General features: G+C 46.8%; 1 protein-coding gene across 1 annotated transcript in view; it reads right to left on the bottom strand.

Annotated features, from left to right (window-relative positions):
* Nucleotides 1–22,769, bottom strand: part of LOC127046257 (stimulated by retinoic acid gene 6 protein-like) — a 104,180-nt gene that overhangs the window by 57,074 nt on the left and 24,337 nt on the right. The window contains exons 13-17 of the mRNA XM_050943058.1: nt 20,227–20,275; nt 20,013–20,130; nt 17,321–17,440; nt 16,332–16,495; nt 14,858–14,995 (exon numbers count right to left, since the gene is read on the bottom strand). Coding sequence (XP_050799015.1) covers nt 14,858–14,995; nt 16,332–16,495; nt 17,321–17,440; nt 20,013–20,130; nt 20,227–20,275 — 589 coding nt within the window. The remainder of the gene's footprint in view (nt 1–14,857; nt 14,996–16,331; nt 16,496–17,320; nt 17,441–20,012; nt 20,131–20,226; nt 20,276–22,769) is intronic.

Below are 22,769 nucleotides of genomic sequence, written 5' to 3'. Positions count from 1 at the left end.
TACCCTTTTAACTCTGCTCATTACCAATAGCAGGTTCTGTTCTCCACTCCCTTTACTCTCAAGGCCATAGTGCCCTAACACCATGGGTCTTTCCCTCTCTTAGTTGATCTCAGAGGCTGTAGTATTGCCTTGCTACCCACTGGAAGCCAGATGAGTGTTTCCAATGGGCTGTTGCCTCCGATTTGAGAAAAGTCTCAAAGGAAGCATGTCATATGGAGGCACCTGAAGAGATGCCTTCACCCAGGAGATGAGCTCAACCATTCTAGAGCCCTGCCAGAGAAAAGGAGGGTGGATGGGTGTGAAGGAGGAAGATGGGTCACCCGTACTGTACATGTTTGTATAGTGTACAAACTGGGAAGGGATCACATTAAGCAGACAGCAATTTGAATGCAGTTGAGGTTTATTGTCAAGTTAAACCCTAGTTTTGTACAATACAAAGAGCTAGGAAAAAACCTAGTTCAGCAGCATTTCATATGTACAGAGAAATACAGCTGTATGTCAGTCACAAGCCATGTCCTCAGAGAAGCAGACTAGCCCTGTATGGGGTGCAGTCCTGCATGATTAGCGATGCCACCCTGTAACCAGTAATAAACAGTTCTGGGGATGTGATCTGCAGAATTAAAGAACCTGAATAAGGAAGAGCTGAAATCAGTTCACCATCTGCTGAAGCAGAACCATGGCCTCAGCAAGGAGAGCCCACACTAACTATGCAGACAATTCTGTTGGATTCCTTCCAGCAGCAGTGGGAATGGAACCCTTCAGGCCTCTGACTTCTTTCCTTCCTCCACCAGCTCATCAGGGCATGGTGTGGAGTCTCCAGCGGGAGTGAAGGGTCCCACGATCCAGTCCAGGGAAACATTCTGCATCACATATTCCAGCAACTCATCCAGAGACTCCCGGGCCTTGGCCACCTTCTCCCAACTCTGGGCAAGGGCACTGCTGGACAGATCCTGGAGACAGCTGGCACTGGAGAAAGAAGCCTGGAGCTCTTCTATAGTGCTGGAGACCTGCTGGGCCTTGTCCTGGATAGTGTGGGGAAGGCCTTGGATGCTGCCCAGGAGTGTAAGGCAGGTGGTTTTCAGTTGCTGGGTGAGGCTCTGGGACATGGCTAGAGCCTGAGCTTCAACCTGCTGGAGGAAGAAAGCAAGACAGACTGGAGTATCTGCAAGTCACCCTTACAGATGGGGGAGTTTGCTAGAGCAAGTCTGTCAGGGCGAGAAGGAGAAGGAGAATACCTCTGCTGAGTCTGGGCCCTCCTGACCTTCAAACTTCCCCCTGCAGCATTGGAGCCACAACTGGTGCAGACGGTCCTGGCTATTGTGAAGCTTCTGATCTACAGTCTGCTTGGCATTGTTGATCTGCAGGAGGAGAGTGCAGTTAGCTGGAAACTGCAGGAAGCGGCTGGCCAGGAAACCTCCCCCACAGTTAGCTGTGGGTAGCAGGCAGGCAGCACTACTGCAGTGACACTGCGGGGCCTAGGAACAAACAGTGCCAATGGCACTGAGCAAAGGAGGCTGCACAGACCATGGCCCATAGCATCTACAGGGAAGAGGAGAGGGTCATGTTCCTACCAGGTCAATGGTTTGCTGGAGCTGGGAGAGGGCCTCCAAGGTGCGCTGCCTGGCTTGTCTCATCTTGCCCAGGGCGTGCTGGTAGGCTCGCTGGCGCAGCATGCTTGAAAGGGAACCCAGACGCACGTAGTAACTCTGCTGCTCTGCAGGAGCCTCTCCTAGTCCTTCCACTGGAGTTGTTGCAAGCTCAGCTGCAAGGGGGAAGAGGAGTCAGCTGGTAGCAGTAGTGCAAGCAAGCCAGTATAGTCAGGTACGCTGTACAATTAAGACATTTATTGCTGGTATGCTGTACCAGCAAGACATTTGGTACCTGCTGAACACTGCAGGGCTTTCCTGGGAACCACAGTGGTGAAGGAAGCAGAACGGCAGCAGCTCCTTCAGTGTGGCTGTACCACCCACAGCTGCCCCACCATCCCTTCCACACAGCTGCATCTCCTGTCTAGGAGTGGGGTTGTGTATGTGGGGTCACATGTCTCCACCTTTGGTCCCTCCCATGAATCACTGTACTAGTAAGAGTTAAAATCTACTTGCACCACTGGTTGGCAGGGCCAGGATACAAGGCAGCTGCATTCAGACCTCTCAAAGCTTGTGGCCTACAGAATCTCTCTCAGGGCAGGTTTGGATGTCCTGCAGCACTGACCAGCCAGGGAGCTGGTAGCTTCACAGGGAGCAGTGTCAAAGCCATTAGACCAGCCTCCTTCCATCAGCTAGAAGAGGGCCCAGCATGAAGGAACAAGGGGAGGCCTAGAAGCCAAGCTATGCTGCAAGGGAACCTCAAGGAGAAGTGGCTCCTTCGGCAGCTCAGCTGTGAATACTGGGAGTCCAAGCCATGCCCCAAGACATCAGGGTCAAATTGCTGAATACAAACCAAAGGGGTTCTTACCAAGCTCCTCCTCTGTCATGGGGAGGTAGTGGTCCACCAACTGCTCAGATTTTGCCAATGCCATGTCAATGCCACTTGCAGCCATCTGCCCCATGCTGGAACCCATCACTGTGCTCATGCTGCTGGTCACTGCAGATTTGGTCACCTCCACGCTCTCCTGGACAGCCCCCTTGGCCACACCCACCATGCTGGTCACTGCATCCTTTGCCTCAGTGGCCGTGCTGCAGACTGCATCCTTGGCACCCACCATTGTGGCATGCACTAGGTCTTGGGCATCCAAAGCCACCTAGGGAAAAAGGGGTCAGAAGAGAGGCCACTGAACACCTGGCAGAAGTGAAGGGCCCACAGCCTCAGCCTGCGCCAGGACCAGCCTGGACACTAGTGTGGTTACCTTCTCAATCGGCTGCTGCAGGATGGGCAGCTGCTCCTCCAGTCTGTCCAGAGCCCTACAGGCATATTCATTGGCTGCTGCAACTGTAACACAACCACAGAACTAGTTCCCTTAATTCCTTCATGAGCACCGATCTTGTGGGGCTGCTAATCTGTGTACATGGAGGGACTAGTGTTCCTAAGCAAGTGTCCCCAGGTTACTGATGGGGAAGCCAAGGAAGAGGGGTTGGGTAAGTTGCCCAAGGCTATGGAGCCAGTCTGTCAGAGCCAGGTTTAGCATTCAGGAGATCCCAGCTGCCACTCCCAGCTTCTCCTAGAGGGTTTCAGGAGTCTCCAGTGCCTGCAATGGGCTCAGATCCCTTTAGCACTGAAGCTGCAGCCAGTGCCCTCTAGCAAGTATTGCTCCAAGGCATTAGGTGCCATACTCAGTGCATGTGGCTGTGTGCCGCTGGGCCAGCCACACACACCAGGAATTGTGCCTGGGCACTGCCTCCCTCTAGGCTGGCCCAGCTCAGCACTGGTACCTAAGCAAGAGTCACCAACAGAAGCTGCTGCAGCCATCCGAGCCACTCTGGACAAGGCCAGTGCCTTGGCCAGATCACTCTAGGAGCTAGCAGAGGTGAGTGGCACAGGAGACAGGAGTCTGCAGATTCCGTTTGCCGCCAGTTGGAGGTAGAGTTCAGTAGTGGACCTAGAACCCTATAGGCTGAGCCTGCAGCCAGACTCACTTCCCCTGCCATGCACACAGGAGTGTTTCTGCCTCCCTTCCCTTACTCACGTTGTGGCTCCAGATGGTCCAGGATGGGCTGTGCCCCGATGATGGCAGCAGAGGTGATGGCCCTCACCCCAGTCTCTGCCACCTCACATACAGTTTTGATGGCTGGGTAGGTCTCTTTGGTGGCTGCATAGCTGGCAGAGGCCATCTCACAGGAAGTGCTGACCAAGGGCAGGCCAGCCACCCTGCCTACTGCAGTCTGAGGGAGGGAAAAGGGGAGTCAGCTGGGGGAAGAGCTCCTGGCTTGTCAAGGTGCTCCTGTCTCTTTCCTTCTGCAACCACTGATTCTGTAGGAGACTGTCCTCCGAGCTAGGCAGCCTCCTGGCCCTTTCAGCAGGGTTTCAGTGGCCTGCCTAAGACATTACCCACCCAGAAGCCTGGTTCCATTAAAATAGCTGCCTATGTTTAGCAAGATCTCAGGAATGCTGTTTGCATCCTGGCATGCCCACCAACAAAACAGAACTGTGTCACAATCTCATTCTGTCAGCAAGAGTGGGAACAGAGCGACTTGTTGTCTTTCCAAGTGCAGCCTCTCCCGATCAGGAGCCATGTCTCTTTCCAGCACCCGGTACAATGCCCCCCTCCTTTTTGGAGCCCTTGGGCACTACTAGAAAAAAGGGATTTGCTAGTGTTACTGCAGACAGCATTCACAGGGTCACCAGTGCCAGTGCTCATCCTGGCTTCAGGAGGCACTTCTTGGCAGTGACTCCAGCATTCTGAGAACTGGAACTTGAAGCATTGGCTAGTATTGTGGTTAGGAGTTCCCATCTCCAGCAATAGGCACATTCAAGCCAGAACAGTGACTCCAGCTGCCAAGCACACCTGCCTCCCCAGGAGGGACTCACCTGTTGCTCCTGTGCCTGGATCTCTACCTGTGTTTCATTTTCGTTAGCAGACATGGTGGAGTGAGATGTCCCTGCAAGGCCCAAACAGGAATATTGAGGGGCTATAACAGGAAACAATCAATATTGTATAAGGACACCAGGATGGCTGCTCCAGTTCTGTTTTCTCTAAAAGTCAGACCAGGTTGTTCCCCTGTAGTAACTCTCTCTCTACAGAGAGAGCAGGCTATTGCGTTAAACCTTGGATCCAAGGCAGGCCTAGAGACAGACAGTTCCTCAAGCCCAGGGATGGACTCGTAACCCACACCTTTGGGTGTGGTGTTCTGTCCCATCCAGTGGCACCAAGACCAGTTAGAGAGATTAATGAGTCTGCTCTACAGCTGTAGCTAGCAGGCCTTAGCTTTTCGCTCATGCAGTAGAGAGTCATGCATTTAGCTCTAGAGGTCCCAGGTTCAATCCCACCCACCAACTGTCCATGTTACACATTCCCAAAGCTTCTATTCAGACTTAGAGACCCAACAATGCCTCCCAAGGGGAGCACCAGGACAGCCACACAGTTCATCACAGGCACCCTCCCAGTTCAGTCTTTTCCCAGATAGTGCCAGGGGTTAATTTCATTTGTACCAGAGTACAATCACTGAGATGTTTTCCTGCTGAAGGTAGCAGTCATTGACTACACAGAGAACACTGAGATGGTCTCACTGGTGAGTATTGGGACCTCTAGAACAGCTAGAGTAAGTAGTGTTTCAGTCTCCCTGGATATTTAATTACATAAGAGATCTCCACTAGGGCAGACTGGTTATTTTAAAGCCAATTTAGCTGGTAAAATACAAGTATTTTCTATTGTCAGTTAAAGACTGATCTGGTAAAGAAACAGATTCCAGTTCAGATAAATTGACACCATCACCCCTAGAGGTGAGAGTGAGACCACTAGCCAGAAAGCATTTCCATTATGGGAAGGCACCAGGCTGGTTTTCATTTAGTGTTTCCTATATCATCTGTAGGAGATACATATTGGTTACCCAGCACCTCAGTCTCAGCCGACTCAGTCACCTCAGCCAAGTGTTTCCACCTGCAGATCATTATGACAAGCCAGAACTCAGACCTCAGCCAGAAGCCCTAAACCCCATCCATGAATGGGAATAGCACAGCTTCACTCAGGTAGAGAGGTAAGGGGACACTTTTTCCTATAGTCCAGCTCTAATTTAGTTCTCTTTGTTAAATATTCCATTCTCCTCTAGAGAAGCCTCTGTTTCCTAGAACATACCATTAATTCAGGCCTCCTGGTCTGAAAGACAGATAGCTTCCTTCCCTGGACTGTTAGCTCAGGAGACTCAGCTATTAGCTAGACATAGCTTACACAAGTACAGCTACCAAGCACTGAAAGGGGCTAAGAGATTCTGATGACTCAATCCTAACTACTACTGTCAATCAAGCAAGACATCACATCACACTCTGTGTAAGGTAAGAGCCCCCATCTAAACATCCTCAGAACCTAGAGACCCAGTATACCACTTAGCTACAAATCTTACCAAATGTCCACACTACTAATCCTTCAGGAATACTAGGACCTACCCCTCTCTCAGCCATTATATTCTTGTGATGATGTCATCATGGGGCAGGACACTCTTGACAGACAGCTCAGGAGACCAGTCACACAGCGGCATTCTTTACTTTGTTCAATGAGGGCTGTGAGCACCCTGAAAAGTTGTAGGGTTTCAGAATTGCCAATTTTGGTTGGATGTATTCCTGGAGGTCTCATGACATGATAATCTTTTATTAAAGATTAATCTTTAATTCCTGGAGACTCCTGGACAATCCTGGAGGGCTCGCAAACCTAGCTTCAGATAATGAGCTGTTTGGGGCAGGCCTTTTACTCTGTGTTAAGACAGTACCTAGCACAATGTGGTTCCAGTTCTTATTTTGGCTTCTAAATGCTCCTGTAATACAAATAATAATAATAATGCTTTCTATTCTTATAGTGCTCCAGGTGTTCTCTATGGAGAGCGCCTTTACACTCCATCTCCCTGGTAACATTTTCAGTATAGAAGGTTTTTGTCAGTAAAACGATCTAAGAGAAGAGAGTGCTGATAGCTGATGCATTGTTTTGCCTTTGGGCCCACTCCAGAAAAGACTGAGGCAGTTTCTCTGGCCCCGTTGGCACAAGCTGCTTCCTCGGTTCATTTATAGCTTTCCTGTTAGTGGCATTGACCAGGGAAGAGAACATGGCACAGAATTGTAAAGGTATTTAGCTATTGCTCCACTCAGCATTGCAAGGCCTAAGTGACTTGGGCCTAGAACCTCAAAGATAGTTACGTTGCCCCACACTGGGCAACAAGGGGTTAAGGAACTGCTCTGAGCTCAGCCAGCTCCGCTCTGCCACATCTGTAGGAAATGCACCAACTGTAGGAGGAGTTAAAAGGCAGGAGAGCCACTCATTTGGGGGCAAGCCAGAGAAGAAAGTAGACGTATACCCCTAGCAGAAAAGAGGCCAAGCCAGGCCAGGCCTTTTCCTAAGTAACTGTCCATAGTTCCCTCCCTGAGGGAAGGAAGGGCCTGCTGCAGACACATCCTGTGTGGGAAGCATTCCTCTTGCCTATGGATGTGTGAGGAGGCTAGTCCCTGATTCTGCCCCCTCACCGTGGCTGGAACCAGGGCCGGCTCCAGGCCCTAGAGCACCAAGTGTGTTCTTGGGGCCGCAGGGGGTGCTCTGCCAGTTGCCGGGAGGGCGGCAGGCGACTTTGGTGGACCTCCCGCAGGCGTCCCACGGAGGGTACGCTGGTCCCGCGGCTCTGGTTGTGCATCCGCAGGCATGCCTGCGGGAGGTCCACCGGAGCCGTGGGACCGGCGAGCGGCAGAGTGCCCCCTGCAGCATACCACCGTGCTTGGGGCGGCAAAATGGCTAGAGCCAGCCCTGGCTGGAACAATGAGCCCTACTCCCGGAGCAACCCTGAAGTGGACCCCTCTTGGCTGGAGGAGCCCCAGGCTGGTTGAAGCCTGGAGGCCCACCTGCTTGGAGGAGCGCTGGGCTCGTACCCCCACAAGCTGCCCAGGAAAAGCCACAGCATCTCTTATAAAAAGCTCAGGTTCCTCTTCAGATACCCCATGCAGGTTCTGGGGTTGTTGAGGAAGTGGTGTTTGCTACTCAGCTTCCTGGATTCATTAGTAATCTCTCTGCAGTCCAGGGAGATTACTGATGAACCCAGGAAGCTGAATAGCACATATCACTGCCTCAGCTGCCCGGGAACCTGCATGGGGCATAATGACCCCGCCACATTCCCCACCAAACCCACAACTGGGCATCTGGCAGCACCAGGGGAGTCAGAATATCTCCTGGCCTACTCTCCCTGCCGCCCATGCCTATGAACTCTGGACTGGATTGTTCCCCTTTATTTTTGTTTGGACTACCACAGTAGGGGACAGCCTTGGGCTGAGCTGGGCCATACCACTTGAGAAGGCAGTTGCTCTCATGCTGCATTACCCAGATGGCACTCTTGGGACAATTTCAGGGATGTGGTAGGAAATGTGGTGAGATCAGGCTCCCCTACCAACAACCCCACTGCATGTCACTGGCCTAAGCCCTGACCACTAGGTGATGCCACCTCCCAACCAACCTTGGATGAGGGCTGTCACATTGCCACATACCTTTCAGGATCTAGGCTGTAGAGGTTATGTTTTAGTGCCAATCAATGGGATGTAGGCTACCAAGTGCATACATCGCTTTTGAAAATGAGATATGCCCTGCAGTGCTGAGTGGAGCAATGCCTGTATATCAGGTGTCAGTCAGTTTTTACCTACACCAGTGAGACTGATTCCATAGTGAAATGAATGAAACTACTTTACTTTTCCCCTTTGCTGAAGTAGTTTCAAAAAATCTTTTCTCATCATTATTAAGAAAAGTGCTCCAACATCATGAGCATCACAAGTGTAACTCTTATAGTAAGGTCCCAGCAGGGAATAAACTCCCACCAAGTGGAGAATAATGGCACTGGTAAAATGAGCAAATGTCCTTGCCTCTGGAATCAGCAACTCTTTTGAAGGGTATTATCCTTTTACTCCTTTGCTAAACTTGTCATCCACTTTAAGGGGAAGTTGGAGTGAGAAATGTACATATATTTCTTAACATGCTTTTCAAAGTCATTCCTACTCCACTGTTTGTGGACTAGAGATCTAAATCTGCTGCAATTTCACTGAATCTTTCTGCATGTCATTTTAACCATTCTTAAATTGATATGCTGGTCAAAGCGGCTACCTCTACATATAGTAATAAGAGGTGTGTGAGTCAAGTAAAAAGAAATGTCCTGATTGGCCTGAATATCAACCTTCTTCAGGTAAGTATGCCCAGTGGTCTGTGATGGGATGTTAGATGGGGTGGGATCTGAGTTACTACAGAGAATTCTTTCCTGGGTGCTGGCTGGTGAGTCTTGCCCACATGGTCAGGGTATAACTGATCGCCATATTTGAATTTGGGAAGGAATTTTCCTCCAGGGCAGATTGGCAGAGGCCCTGGAGGTTTTTTGTCTTCCTCTGCAGCATGGAGCACGGGTCACTTGCTGGAGGATTCTCTGCAGCTTGAAGTCTTCAAAGCACAATTTGAGGACTTCAGTAACTCAGACATAGGTTAGGGGTTTGTTACAGGAGTGGATGGGTGAGATTCTGTGGCCTGCATTGTGCAGGAGGTCAGACTACATGATCATAATGCTCCCTTCTGACCTCTAAATACCCTGGGAAATCTTAGTGGGTATCTTCCACTGCATGTACAAGGCAAAGCTTGAGGCCCAGGCCTGAGAGAGGCTTCTGGTGCTACTTGAAATCACTCCCTTTGTCCCTGAATGTAGTGCTCCCCGGATGCACTCTTTGAGCACCATTACATGTATTTGACAGTCTTTTGGCCGCTGTTTGGTGGTCTGGGTACTGTTGGTGCTGAAATTAATTTTCTCTTTTTAGTTAGAGCCATTATTATGCTGCCCAACAAGAGCATTGTCTCAGTCACGGAGATTTCGCAGGGAGAATCTTCCACATACAGTGTGTCAGGTTCCTCCTTTGCTTGTCATAGCATTTCCCAGCTGCACTTGTTACAGCCCCAATCCTGCAACTAGGTATGGGTTTAACTTCAGGTGCAAGTAGTTCAACTGAAATCAATGGAACTGCTCATATGCTTATAAAGTTAAGGACATGCATAAGTGCTTTCAGGGTTAGGGGACTATATTTTCAATTTGTAGCTCTGCACCCTGCAAATTAGAAAAATCACTTTGGATTAAATTAGGGTGATCAGATGTCCCATTTTTATAGGGACAAGTCCTGTTTTTTGAGACTTTTTCTTATATAGACACTTATTGCCCCCCACCCCCATACCATTTTTTCACAGTTGCTATCTAGTCACCCCAAATTAAATGATCCATGTAACACTGGGCACTCATTAAACTGTTTGCTAGCTATTCTTTGTTTCCTCTGGAAAGCTAGCTTGTTTCCAGGCAGTATGATCTTGAATCAGGCTGTTGTTAAGGTCTTTGCAAGCAGGATCTGTAAGGTTTTTTCTGCTCTACAAACTATGAAGCCAATTCACAGTAGTGAGACAAGACTTTCCCCTCCATCTGACAGATGGTCTAACTGAGAACAGATGGGTTAGTCAGGAACACATCCACTGAGGTCAGTGACAGAAGCAGGTAACAGCAGTGGGAAGCTAGGCTGGCTGTAGCAGTGAAGTGGGTCCCCACAAAGAAGGGCATCAGGAAGTCATGGAGATTTCTGGGTGGCCTAGGTGTGTTTCACTGGGAGCTAGATCCATTCTGATAATGGAAGTGGGAAGGCTCAGATGCTAAGGAAGAGTAATGGCTGGTATTGTGGTGGATAAAATATGATCTCATAAAAGTGACCCCAGCAATGTTAAAGCATATTAAGTTTCCAGACCATGGACTGTGTAACAGTCAGCACTGTTAATCCAGTGCTACAAGAGCCTATGAAGTCACTGTTAAGGTTGGGCATGACATTGCCAGTCTGAAAATGAGGTCTAGGGGTGTCTAGTAGAAACAAGTGAAGGCCTTATGGAGTGTTCTCACCAGCAATCTAAATAATGTGAACACTGGGGAATGCCTGCCCCCCACAGAAAAAGCAGGCTTTCCCCTTCTTTATTTGCTGCTTAGGTTAGAGGTAGATCAGGTGTGTCCTGCTGCAGCCCTAGCACTATATGAATGGTTTCTGTTCAGAGATTACACTGTTTATGTTGTGGGAAGGAGATACTATAACACCTTTGGCTGCTTTTTGCTGGCCCTGGAAGGAAAAGAATTGGTGCCTTTGAATAGGCTTGTCGAAAGCTACCTAAGTTGCACAGAAAAGGGGCGGGGGGAAAGGAAATCAGCTACAGCTGCAGTTGGTTTGGTCATATTACAGGGGATTGAGGGTATCTGGGCACAAGTCCCACCACTGTGTAATGTACTTCCATTTTATGGTAAAACTCCTTAGATTTTATACCTAGCAATTAAAACTAACATCTTCTCATGCAGTGCTTTTAGTGTTTGAGGCCTGCTGCTATTTAGTTGTGAACCAGTTCCCTGGAAGATACCAAATGCCTTTTATTAGGCCAAATCGCACTTGAGAAGCCACTGAGATCTTGTAAACTCTCTGCTAAATTGTTAGTGTTAGATTGTTTCACATGCCAGAGCTCGTTCTGTACCTATCCCACTTATCTGAACAATAATCATGGACTCTCATTAAAAGATCAACCACTGCATGTATTTAAAGGCTACCACCATCCTGTTACCGAAATGTCAGGTCTGCCTACCTGAGAGCCAATGACAGCCAGACAGGGATAAGGAAAGGTTGCTTTATTTTGCAGAAGAAAGGAGAGCCTTGTACCTTGGTACAAAAAACTTTACTTTATACAAAAACCAAGAATTTTTTATACAGACTTATACACAGGCTTTGGTTGTGCTAGCAATTGATTGGTGGTTAACAAACCCTGCACTTTTGCAACCTGCTTAGCAAAAACCAGCTAAGAACCAGCTTTAACTGTCTTAAAACTGATAAGGGGAGACAGTTCAAAAGTTCAGGCTACTGTGTCCGTGAGAAATTTAATTTTTTTTTAATGGTTGTCAGCTATTATAAGGCTACTAACTGTTAGGGGGTCTCTGCTAATTGTTACAGTCCCCCCTTCGGGCCTGACAATCCCAATTGTCAGGCCCGTTACGCAATTTGCGATTAAGCTGGAGGGTGAAATATTGTGTGTTTTTTACAGACAGTAGAGCTCTTAGTAATAGCACTATATAAACATTTTGCACATTGCAACATTACCCAAACAATACATAGAAAAAAAAGAAAAAAATAATTTATTTGACAATTGTATGGAAAAGGCCAATAAACCATGACCCAAGGTCTGGGAGGAGGTTTTTAAAATTAAGAGTATGATTAAGAGATACAGGTGGAAAACAACAGCTGCATTTTGTTTATACATAAGTTATCTGATATTTTGTTTTTTTTTATTTTTGAGAGATGCCAGTCTATTTATACAAGGTCAAAACAACTTCTTACACAGTTTTTTTTTGCTTGTTTTATATAATTTTTGCTTTTATAAATTTTGTGTTATTAGGGTTACAGCTAGCTTAACTTTGGCTAATAGAGAGTGTTATGTATTAAGATTTTTTACAAATTTTTGTTAGGTTTTTTTGTATTTTTATACTTCCCCCTTTTGCACGTTTAGTACAACAGATATTTTTATATTTTTATTTGCATTAAGCTATGGATTTTTGATTTTACATTAGATGTTTTAATTTTAGGGGTTTTTATTGGATATAATGACAATGCATGATTAGCATGGACATGAAAGGTATTACTATTACTATGTTTTTTACAACAACAATAACATAATTTTAAACTAACTAACAGCAATACAAGCAATAACATTTTCATAGCAACAATATGATGGGGTTGTACAGTTTTGGTTACAAAGCATAATATATTATATTTAGTACATAAAGTAGACACTCTATAAGCTGTATGAAAGGCATTTTTTTTAGCTTGATATATATTTTGAAACACGTGAATTTGCCATTTTACTTTAGAGATTTTTTGAATTTTTGGTAACAATGAAAGCAAATTTTGAAACCATTCAGGTATTAAACTAGTACAATTAAAGAGTATTTGGAATCTAAGGTTACTTGCAAAATTTTATTTGAAAGCCAATAAACAATATGATTGCCTGCAGTGGTAATGAGCGGCCGCAGGAGTTCTGGGTCCCAGTCAAGCTCTGCTACAGGCTCCCCATGTGACCTTGGGCAACTCACTTAATCTCTCTGTGCCTCAGTTCCTCATCAATAAAATGGGGATTGAAACAGGGTGGCTTGCCCCATGGGCTGGAAAGCCTGGGGCTAAGTCAATCATAATGACAGGATGAGCCCCACCTCAGAGGAATCAGGTGATTCTAGTATAAAAGGAGCAGGAAGGTGCAGTGAAGAGGGGAGTGGAAGCTCAGGAAATTGTGGTACAGAGTGAAACAAGCTCAGTAGATAGTGAGGCCTGGGGGAGAGAGAGCAAAGGCCACAGGCAGAAAGGCCTGGGAGGAGGAAGAGAGAAACTGTATTGTGTATGGACTTTGTTTTGGGGAGACATTGAGTTTAATTTGCACTCTTTTATATTAATAAACCCAGACCCCAAGGAGAGGTATTTTTTGACCAAGCAGAAGCCTGAAGTGATGTTTATTTGAATAGTCCAAGAGGGGAAGCTGAGGCAAGTTGTCTATGGTGTGACCATAAGCCCTGAGGGGGTGCATGGGAGACAGCTGGCCCACCCTCTGCCTGTTTAGATTGTAGGCTCTTCAAGGACTGCAGCTCCCTCTCACTATGGTTATGTACAGCATTTACCACAATGGTGCCCTTGTTTGATTGGAGGCCTCATGTACTACTGTGAGATGAATAAATATCAATTTTTAACTATAATGTCATGATGATGTTCTGAAAAGCAATATGTTATGTTAAGACTATAAAGGTAGCTCTGCAAAAGACTTTAACTTTTAGGCATGGAATTAATCATCATCCTTGGATACGTGTTTGCATGTCACTAAAAACTTGTTGAAGATCCTCAGTGGTATTGAGGAGCTGGGGACTGCTCAGATATGTGTGTGTAGAGAGAGGACACTGAAAACCATAAAGGGGCATAACAGGACCAGAAGTAAGTGAAGAATTTAGATGGGCATTTGTAGATAGAAGTAGAATGGCTTGGAGAAAGTGTGTGATAGGCTTGTCAGAAGAAGGGGACCTTCTTCCCACCACCTGCAACAGCTTGACTAGAGAAAGGTGATAGATAATTTCCCATCTTGACCATCTCAGGGTGAGGCAGCATGATAAGAAAACATAAGCATCCCTGTGCTGATCAGGGTTCAGTGGTTTGGTAGAATGAGAGAGGCTGATTCACTCCTCTGACCAGATCAGTCTTAGAAGTCCATAAAGAAGAAGAGCTCTGTGTAAGCTTGCCTCTCTCACTAACAGAAGTTGGTCCAATAAAAGACATTACCTCACCCATCTTGTCTCTCATCGGTAATTAAAAGCTATTAGTGAATAAGAGGCATCAGTTGTCAGCTATTTATAACTGGATTGTAACTTTTTCAAACTCACTGCCGGTGTTTAATTGCACATTCATTAGTCCCTGCACAGGCTCTGGCACAGTTGGGAATTAGGACAAACAAAAGTTGTGCTTGCTGTGAGAGGAAAAGTAGTACAAAACCGAACTCTCACTGGAGCCTTGTATCCAATGGGGAAATTTGGTTCTGTCCCCTTGAACTTGCATACTTGGCAAAATGAGAGAAGAGTGGTCCTTGGCCACACACAGTCAAGGAAATATTGGCCAAAACCAATGCACCTTGATTTGGTTTAAAACAATGAAAATATTGCTTGGGTTTATAGTGATTTAACGCAATTCACAGCTGTCTTTTGGAAACACATGTAATGCACAACAACCAATGACAGCAAGTGCTCCTGGACATCCATTCCCATAGCTCTCCTGTCAGACCAGGGCTGAGAGCCCTAACTGCTCATAGTGTATAGTTCCATCTTCTGAAGGTCCTAAAAGGCAAGTCACCAGCTGTTCAAGAGTCTTCCAATTTCCACCTGCAGAGTAAGCTAGACACAAGGGTTCTGTGGCACAGCACTGGCACCAGACTGCATGTTAGGCTTCCTGAGTTCAGTGAGCCTGGGGTTGTTAAGAAGGGTGTAGAGCAGCAACCAGCGTGTCCTGGCTCTGGTTGACACTCTGGCTTCTAAAATGAAATAAATACAGAACTCAACACACTCCACTTCTTTTTCTTTTGTAGCTCAAAAACTAATGAGTAATATAATTTTAGAATTAAATAGCTCAGAGTACTCAGTAAAGTGGCATATATGTTAAATACTCCAGTTAAAGTGCTTACCTGATCTATTATTGAAGGAATAGTATTTGGTGGATTTGTGCAGTTTTTTCTCAGCCAGAAGAATGTGACAAAAGCTGAGGAGGGTGGGGTTAGTGTGGTAGTGGTCCATAAATATCATACCAACCCATGTGTTGAATCCTGCATTAAAAAAGGACCAGAGACATGCAGCTTAACTCCCTTCTCTATACACTGCAGGCCCAGTACTGCATTCTTTGTGCACCTGAGACTCCTATTCAAGTCAGTAGGCATTTGCGAGAACAAAGAATGCAGGCTCAGGCTCTTCATTCATATACAGACACAAGCTTTTCAACCCAAGTCCTCCCTGGGCATGGTGTGGGTGTAGGGAGCCTTTGACAGGTTGGGTGGTGCTTGCTCCACTGCTCATTTTGAGGGGTGGAGGCACTGGAAGAATTAGGATTCTTTCATTCAAAAAAGAAAGAAAGAAAAACAAAATTTGTTTAACAGAGCAGTAGTAGTTCATAAAAGTTAGGCCATCCAATCAGGAAAGAGAAACCATACCATGTGACTTGAGTGGCCAGTCACAACATTCAAACAAAAAATTCTGAATGTGAAGGACAGTCTGAATACTAACTACAAAGAGTTTGTAAACAACCCTCAGCTCAAATGTGTTTGTGAACACACCAGGCCTTTGGAATAATTAATTGTGATCTGGTCTCAGAAAATTAATAAGCAAGGAGCAATAAATATATTGACCAGCTGTAGTCTAAACTCCCAAGTTCAATCCACAAATAAATTACTGATTCTGTGTTTTAAAAGAAAACTCCCCTGTGGGAGCTTTATTCTTCGGAAGCTTCCCCTTTTTGGCTCAAACCCATCGCTGCAGAGGGGCAGAATCTATCTTCAGGGTTTATATCTTTGTGTAGTGTTTAATGTTAAAGAAAGCCAAGGATAAAATCCTGGGAGAAGTGGAGTGGCTGCATCTGAGTAGAGTAACTGAACTATTCTGCCTGCGCTGTTTTCTATAGCACCCAACACCATAATACCTGTGATGGAGCCAGAGCTTGCTGCACAGTGCTCCAAGAAGGAGCATCATGTGCTCGCCATAGTGGCTGCTACTGTAAACCACCCTAGGAGATGAGGGGTCTTTGCCCCCCTCTAGTGTCTGACCAATGGAAGAGGTTAAAGAGTGCAGCATCTCTCAGTTACAGCAATCAGGTGCTAGAGGCTTGTGCTTTTAGCATGGAAGATCTTGGATTCAAACAAGCAGGATTAGTTACACTATTAGCTCTCAGATACATGTATGGAGGCCAAGGCCTTGGCCACGTACAGCCTGAGCATGGCTTGTGCTATATTCTGCCTTGCTCCTTTGCAGGTGTGTTAGGCATGAAGAGGTTCCCTGTAGATACATCAGATGTTTGCTTGAAAAGCTCCAATATTCTTTATGAGAGAGCCACCAAATAGCAAATCCCCATATAAGCCATCCATGCAATGCTCTGACATTTCATACACTTACCCATGTCAGCAGCTTCATACCCTTTCTGCATTATAGTCCTGTCTATCCGTGCAATCAGCCAAGTTCCCAACACGACACTGCAAAGCAGTCTGAACAAACAAGCCCCCAAGCCCAGGAGCACATTGTAGAAGAATAAAAAGTAATTGAAGTTGTGGAAAGCTTTCCTGAAAAAGAGGGGAAAACCCACTTTCACACCCACTGCCCAATCATGGCTTTGGTTTGAGGCTTCAGTGTGCCACAACAGCTCACAGGGAACTAACAGATAGACCAAAGACACAAAGGTTTTAGATCTCGATCCACCCCTAAATCCCTCATCCCTGGCCCCGCACCAGATCCCATATACCCCCAGCCAGAGCCCTACCCCGCACGCCGGCCCCAGCCCAGAGCCCCCTCCTACACCCCAAACCTCTCATTCTTGGCTGGGAACCCCTCCCTGCACCCCAAGCCCTTCACCCCAGTCCCACCCCAGAGCCTGCACCCCTAGCTGGAGCCCTCACCCCTTCCCACACCCCAACTCCCTGTCCCCGCTCAATGAAAATGAACGAGGGTAGGGAAGAGTGAGTGATGAAGAGGGGATGGAGTGAGAGGAGGGTGAGACCTTGGAGAAGGGGAGGGGCAAGGGTGTTTGTTATTCTGCAATCAGAAAGTTGGCAACCCTAAGATTCTTGGTGCTGAACTTGCAAAGTCCTTGCACTCCCCGAAGTATAAGGACTGCAATTTTTCAATGAGGGGAGACTTTTAGGGCCCACTCCCCCTCTTCCCTTTTGCTGACCTGAGCACAATAGACCCTGTAGCCTCACTTACAGTCCCCGCTCCTAACTGCATACCTTATACCACCTTACTACTTTGGGATTTGGCCCAGATCTCCACACACTCCCAGTCGCATGGTGTTTGAAATTCAGACCCTTTGTATGAATAGCCCCATGCAGTAGGAGATCCTTGTCTGGAGGATGCAAGACCATAAGGGCTGTTTCTTTCCTACCACTCACCTGTTATTGAGAGCTAATGGCTTCTGCTTATCATCTGGCAAGATCTTTGGCTGAAGGAAAAATCTTGCAGCAATCTTGATTTGTACTATCATGAGCCCTGTGGCAATTCCAACTGTAAGACTGTAATAGAAAAGGAAAAGAGAAATGACCCTTTTAATATGGATGTTGTTGTGAAAGGGACTGGGAATATAGCCTGTTAGAGCCCCTGAGTGATGGGAGGAGAGACCTGCATTTGATTGCCAGCCCCTGGGACTGATTCCCCACTGCCCTGTGCAAAGGAAGAACAAAGCAGGTGTGAAATGCCACCATTCTGCTTTGTAGGGTTTTATGCCCACTTCGCACAGGTGTAGAGGAAGATGCTGCACTGCCATCATGCACTTACCTGTGCTGTATCTCAGTGGTTCTCAACCTGTGGTCTACAGCCCTCCACCCCCACCCCTCCACCCCGGGTCTGTCTAAGGGGTCTGCAAAGGACTTAGACTGAAAACTGACTGACCAGAATTCAACTCTATATAAAGAGAATAGATTTCCAAAGGGGTCTGCGCCTCCATTCTGTTCATGCGGGTCTGTGAATGAAAAAAGGTTGAGAACCACTGCTCTATCCTGCGGAGAATTTCTTCCTGACCCTCTGCATGGCCCAGACTGTGATACCCTTACACATGGGGTAGTATCTCACCACAAATAGCTCCACTGGCTGAAGAGGGGCTGCTCAAGGTGTAAGATGCCATTCAGTGGGGCAGATTCTCCAGTTGAACGGGGGAGGCTGCAGGGAACCAGTTAACACTCCCTGATCCTCAGGCACTTGGTTTTGGCACAAGAAAAGCTGCATAGGACCAGCAGTAACGTATGCAACCACCATACGGTTCCTCAGGGACCATAGGCCAGTGGAGAATCATGTGTAGCAAAGCTCCACTCTGCCATACCTCCCTCCTACCCCAAAAGCTCCACTAAGACACTGTCTTCCTCATATTATGCTGAGGGTGGGGGTGAGCAGCTGGCACAATCGGTATCAGAACTGCTGTCCACCACCTTTAACCCCACTGGAGAGCTCACTTGCACAGGGAGAATTCTCTTCCTGCTTATCTCTGGTAGTTTTAAGGCCACAAGCCCCAAAGTGGCCTTAGTAAACCAGAAAATCTGGCCCAATGGGAACGAGGGTATCGGAATCTAGCTGTCCTTCTCAGAGCGCAAAAGGAGCACAGAGGCGGTGTGCCCTATGTAATATCCATCCAACCTAGTATCAGTGCACATATTGTCTAGTAGTCCTTTTTAATTCTAATAAAATCTTCCTCCTGCTTTACAATGCTCACAGAATAAGACTTTTAATGGTTTTTTTTAAATAACTGCTTATTCTAATTCAGTGGCTACTGGTCTTATTGTCTGTAGTCACCAACTGGCTGAAGATAATAAATAAAAAGAGGACCGCCCTCTGCAAAGATTTCTGGGATTCCAGGAAGTGAGTGGCTTCAGGAGACTAATAGCATCCTGTAGGCTATTGCCCCCATCCCCAGACCTTGGTTTGTCCCTCCCAGATTTTTTATAGGTCTATAAGCTCCATTATATCTTCCACGCCCACCCCCACCTTCCCTGACTTTGCAGGATATAATATAGTCATATTTAATTTTTCCTGTGCTGACACAATTTGCTCCCCTCCACCCTCAAATTTTTCTGACATGACACCCTGATTCCTGAGATTGTGGGGAAAAGAGCTCAGTTGGCCAGGCAACAAAAAGGCAGACCCTAGACCCATATAGGTGGGCTGGTGGCTCTGCCTTCAGAAAGTGGAATCAGTTGTTATATCTTATGAAGCCTTGAAACAGTGATAACCAATCTTTGCCAAATTGAGGACAGTGCCAGCAACTTGCTAGGAGGCTGAGAGACACTGTTAAGGGAAGAGTGTGGCTGCCTGATATTTAATGCAGAGATGTGGGCCAGGGAGATTGCAGGTCCCAGCATAGAATGATTCCTTTATTCGAGCAGTCAGGACATTAGATCAAAATGGAGCAATGCTTGCTGGGACCTCCTTGTCCGCATTAAAGAGGAAGGTGGAACATTGTGGACAATGGATTGCATTTTGGCACAGCTTTTTATTCTTATGTGCTTTCACCCTTTGATTACCCATTGTCAGCCAGTCCCCTCATAGTCAGCATTCTCCTTAAGATGGGAAAACAAACAATGTGCTTAGATCGCAAACCTCTCAAAAACTCCCCACAGGGAAAACAAGTTTAAAGATCTGCTGACCTTTGGAAAGGTTGCATGGCACATCTTCAGTGGAGGGCTGCTGAGGCTATGTTTAAGACAAATGCACAATTTATGTTATGTGGCAAGAAAAAAACCTCCCCCCGACCTACATAAGTTTCACAAGCAAAAATGCTGGTGTGAACAGTGCTACGTCAGCAGGAGCAGCTTTTCTGCCAACATAACTAACACCACTTGTTGGGGGTGGTTTAATTATGCTGGCAGAAGAACTCTCTCCTGCTAGCAAAGAACAGCTACACAGGAGACCTTATGGTGTCACAACCGTGGCAATACAGCTGTGCCGTTGTAAGATCCGTAGTGTAGACATAGCCTATATCTGTCACAGGAACCTGTTTTCAGATAGGTACCTTGTGTTATTTTATAGACCTATAACTCTAAATCAGCGCAAAGAAAGTGAGCTAACGCCAGGAACGTGTGAAAAAAATGCACTTACATTCCAATTCCCAAACCTTTTGCCATTTCCAGCCCTTGGCCATGCTGTATTGGCAAAACAAAACTGTACATGATCATTACACCAAACAGAAACTGCACCACATGAATGATCAAATAACCTGGAAAAGAGAAAACACATTTTTTACCACAGAGGAAAAGGGCAACCACTCTAATTTTGGTTGAATGCATGCTTATGCTGAAGGCTTGGCACGTACCCCATAATATGTATGCAATTTGCCAACCAGAGTATCTTGCTATTGCTGCCTGAGTTTAAAAAAAGAAGGACAGAAGTTTATGACATTGGAATTGCTGCATATTTGATCAGAGAAATAAAATACAGTCTTAGGCCCTGATTCTGGTCTTCATCGTGCTGGCTCCTTTGTGCCACCTTTCAATCACAGGACCTGATTCTCATTGTCCTTCACCTTGTTCAGCATTTACACCAGTGCAGTGTAAATGCAAAATGGGTGTGAAGTGATCCCATTCTCACTGGTAACAGTTTACCCCCACTCTGCACTGGGTAAGTCACTGGACAAGGTGCAGGGCAACCAGGACTCAGGTCCAACCCTTCATCGCAGACCCCAGGGCTGGATTGAAGCATACAGGAAAGGTGGAGAAGTGAAGTGAAGTATGTGCTGAAAGTGGAAGGAGATCAGAGGAGCTTGACTTGGATTCCTGCACAGCTCACACAAGGGACCTGAACACAAATACATTTACCCATAATTCTACCCGCAATAACTGTTAGAACATGTCTGAAGAACATAGGGACAAGAATTGTCTTCCCATTCACTTCTATGCAGGGTAAGGCTCCAGTCCTGCAAACATACAATATGCTTAACTGTCAGCACACAAATAGCCCTATTTGGGTCTTAGTCGATGGAACATTTGCTTATTTAACTGTGTGACTAAGTGATGGGGTGTTAGTCACCCCTTGTTCTAGTACCCTCACTTTCCTGGATGGCAATCTCCATTGAGTAAAGATTGTCATTTGTTATGTTTAGTGCAGTGTGGATTTGAAAAGATGCCATTTCTGTTGTTCTTTGGGAGATAGCTTCATCATTCTGAATGACAAACCAAACCACTGACATTGTCTGTACCAGATAATAAACTGCTACTGCATGGGGGCCGCTTTGATGTGTGGAGTGCAAAGTTGAGGGGTGAGTGGCTTTCCTTCCCTGCTCCATCCCTCCCTGAAAAGCTGACAATGCCCTTCCCAGCATCTGAGCTCTGGAGGTGTGAATGCAGTATGAGGAGATCACTGCATAGCCAGCAGCGATTAACTCCTGGTCCTTACACAATGGCTGTAATAAACAAATGTATGGCACATAGTGGTGATCAGGGTCAAGTTCCTGTGACAGCTTGTTATGAGACATATCAGTGTTAGACTGAGGGCTGGTCTGCTCTGAAAATTTACTTCAGCATAGCCATGTCTTTCAGGAGTGTGAAAAATTGACACCCCAAGAGACATAGCTATGCCGACCTAACCCCCAACAGCATTCCTCCATCGACCCAGTTACTGCCTCTCAGGGCTTGTCTACACTACAGGTTATGTTGGTATAACTTATGTCGCTCAGCCACCCCCTGAGGGCTTGTCTTCATTACCCACTGGATCCAGGGGCAGCGATCGATCCAGCTGGGGTCAATTTAATGCATCTAGTTTAGATGTGATAAATTGACCACCGAGCGCTCTCTTGTCGACTCTGGTACTCCAACAGGGGGAGAGGCGCAGACGGAGTTGACGGGAGACTGTCAGCCGTCAACTTACCACAGTGAAGACATTGCAGTAAGTAGATCTAAATATGTTGACTTTAGCTATGCTATTTATGTAGCTGAAGTTGTGTAACATAGATCGATCCCCCCCAAATGTAGATCATGCCTGGGTGAGATAAGGTCTGGTCTACACTACGAGTTTAGGTCAAATTTAGCAGCGTTAAATCGGATTAACCCTGCACCCGTCCATACAACGAAGCCATTTACTTCGATATAAAGGGCTCTTAAAATCGATTTCTGTACTCCTCCTAAGTTGCATCGACCTAGGTGCTGCTGTGGAAAGCACTATTTTAGCAGGAGAGCTGCTCCTGCCGACATAGCTCCTGCCTCTCGCAGAGGGGGGTTTATTAAGCAGGAAGGAGAGGTCTCTCCCCTAGGCACAGGGTGTCTCCACCAAACGCTGCATCAGTGCAGCTGCACCACTGTTGCACTTCTAGTGCAGACTAGCCTTCTGGGAGGGGGATTAACTAGCGTGATGGGAGAACCCCTTCTGTCACTGCCGTGAGTATCCACTCTGACGCACCCCAGCAGTGCAGCTGTACCATGGCAGTATTTTACGTAGTCATAGCCTAAGAATGCTAAGAGCAAGTAGCAATAGTCTCAGGCCTGGTCTACACTAAAAAGATAAGTTGACCCAGCCATGCTGCTCAGAGATGTGAAAAGTCCTCTCCTCTGAGCGATGTAGTTAAGCTGACCTCACTCCTGGTGTAGACAGAGCTAGGTTACCAGAAGAATTCTTCCATCAACCTTGCTACTGCTTTGGGGGAGCTGGATTACCTACCCCTCCTGTCAGTACAGGTGGGGGCTACACTGAAGCGCTACAGCGGCACAGCTGCAGGAGCATTTCAAGTGTAGCCAAGCCCTCAGATACCACAAACCCTCAGCTCGGCTGCAGAGTGTTCGTAAGCTAGGACTGGGGACTTTTATCCAAAGGGTGGGAAACAGGACACCCAGGACCCCACTAATATGAATAGGATGAGAAAAACTT

This window comes from Gopherus flavomarginatus, chromosome 3 (genome assembly GCF_025201925.1).
Source record: "Gopherus flavomarginatus isolate rGopFla2 chromosome 3, rGopFla2.mat.asm, whole genome shotgun sequence".
Lineage (NCBI taxonomy): Eukaryota > Metazoa > Chordata > Testudines > Testudinidae > Gopherus > Gopherus flavomarginatus.
The sequence above is the reverse complement of the archived record's forward strand: the minus strand, read 5'-3'. Positions and strand labels throughout refer to the sequence as shown.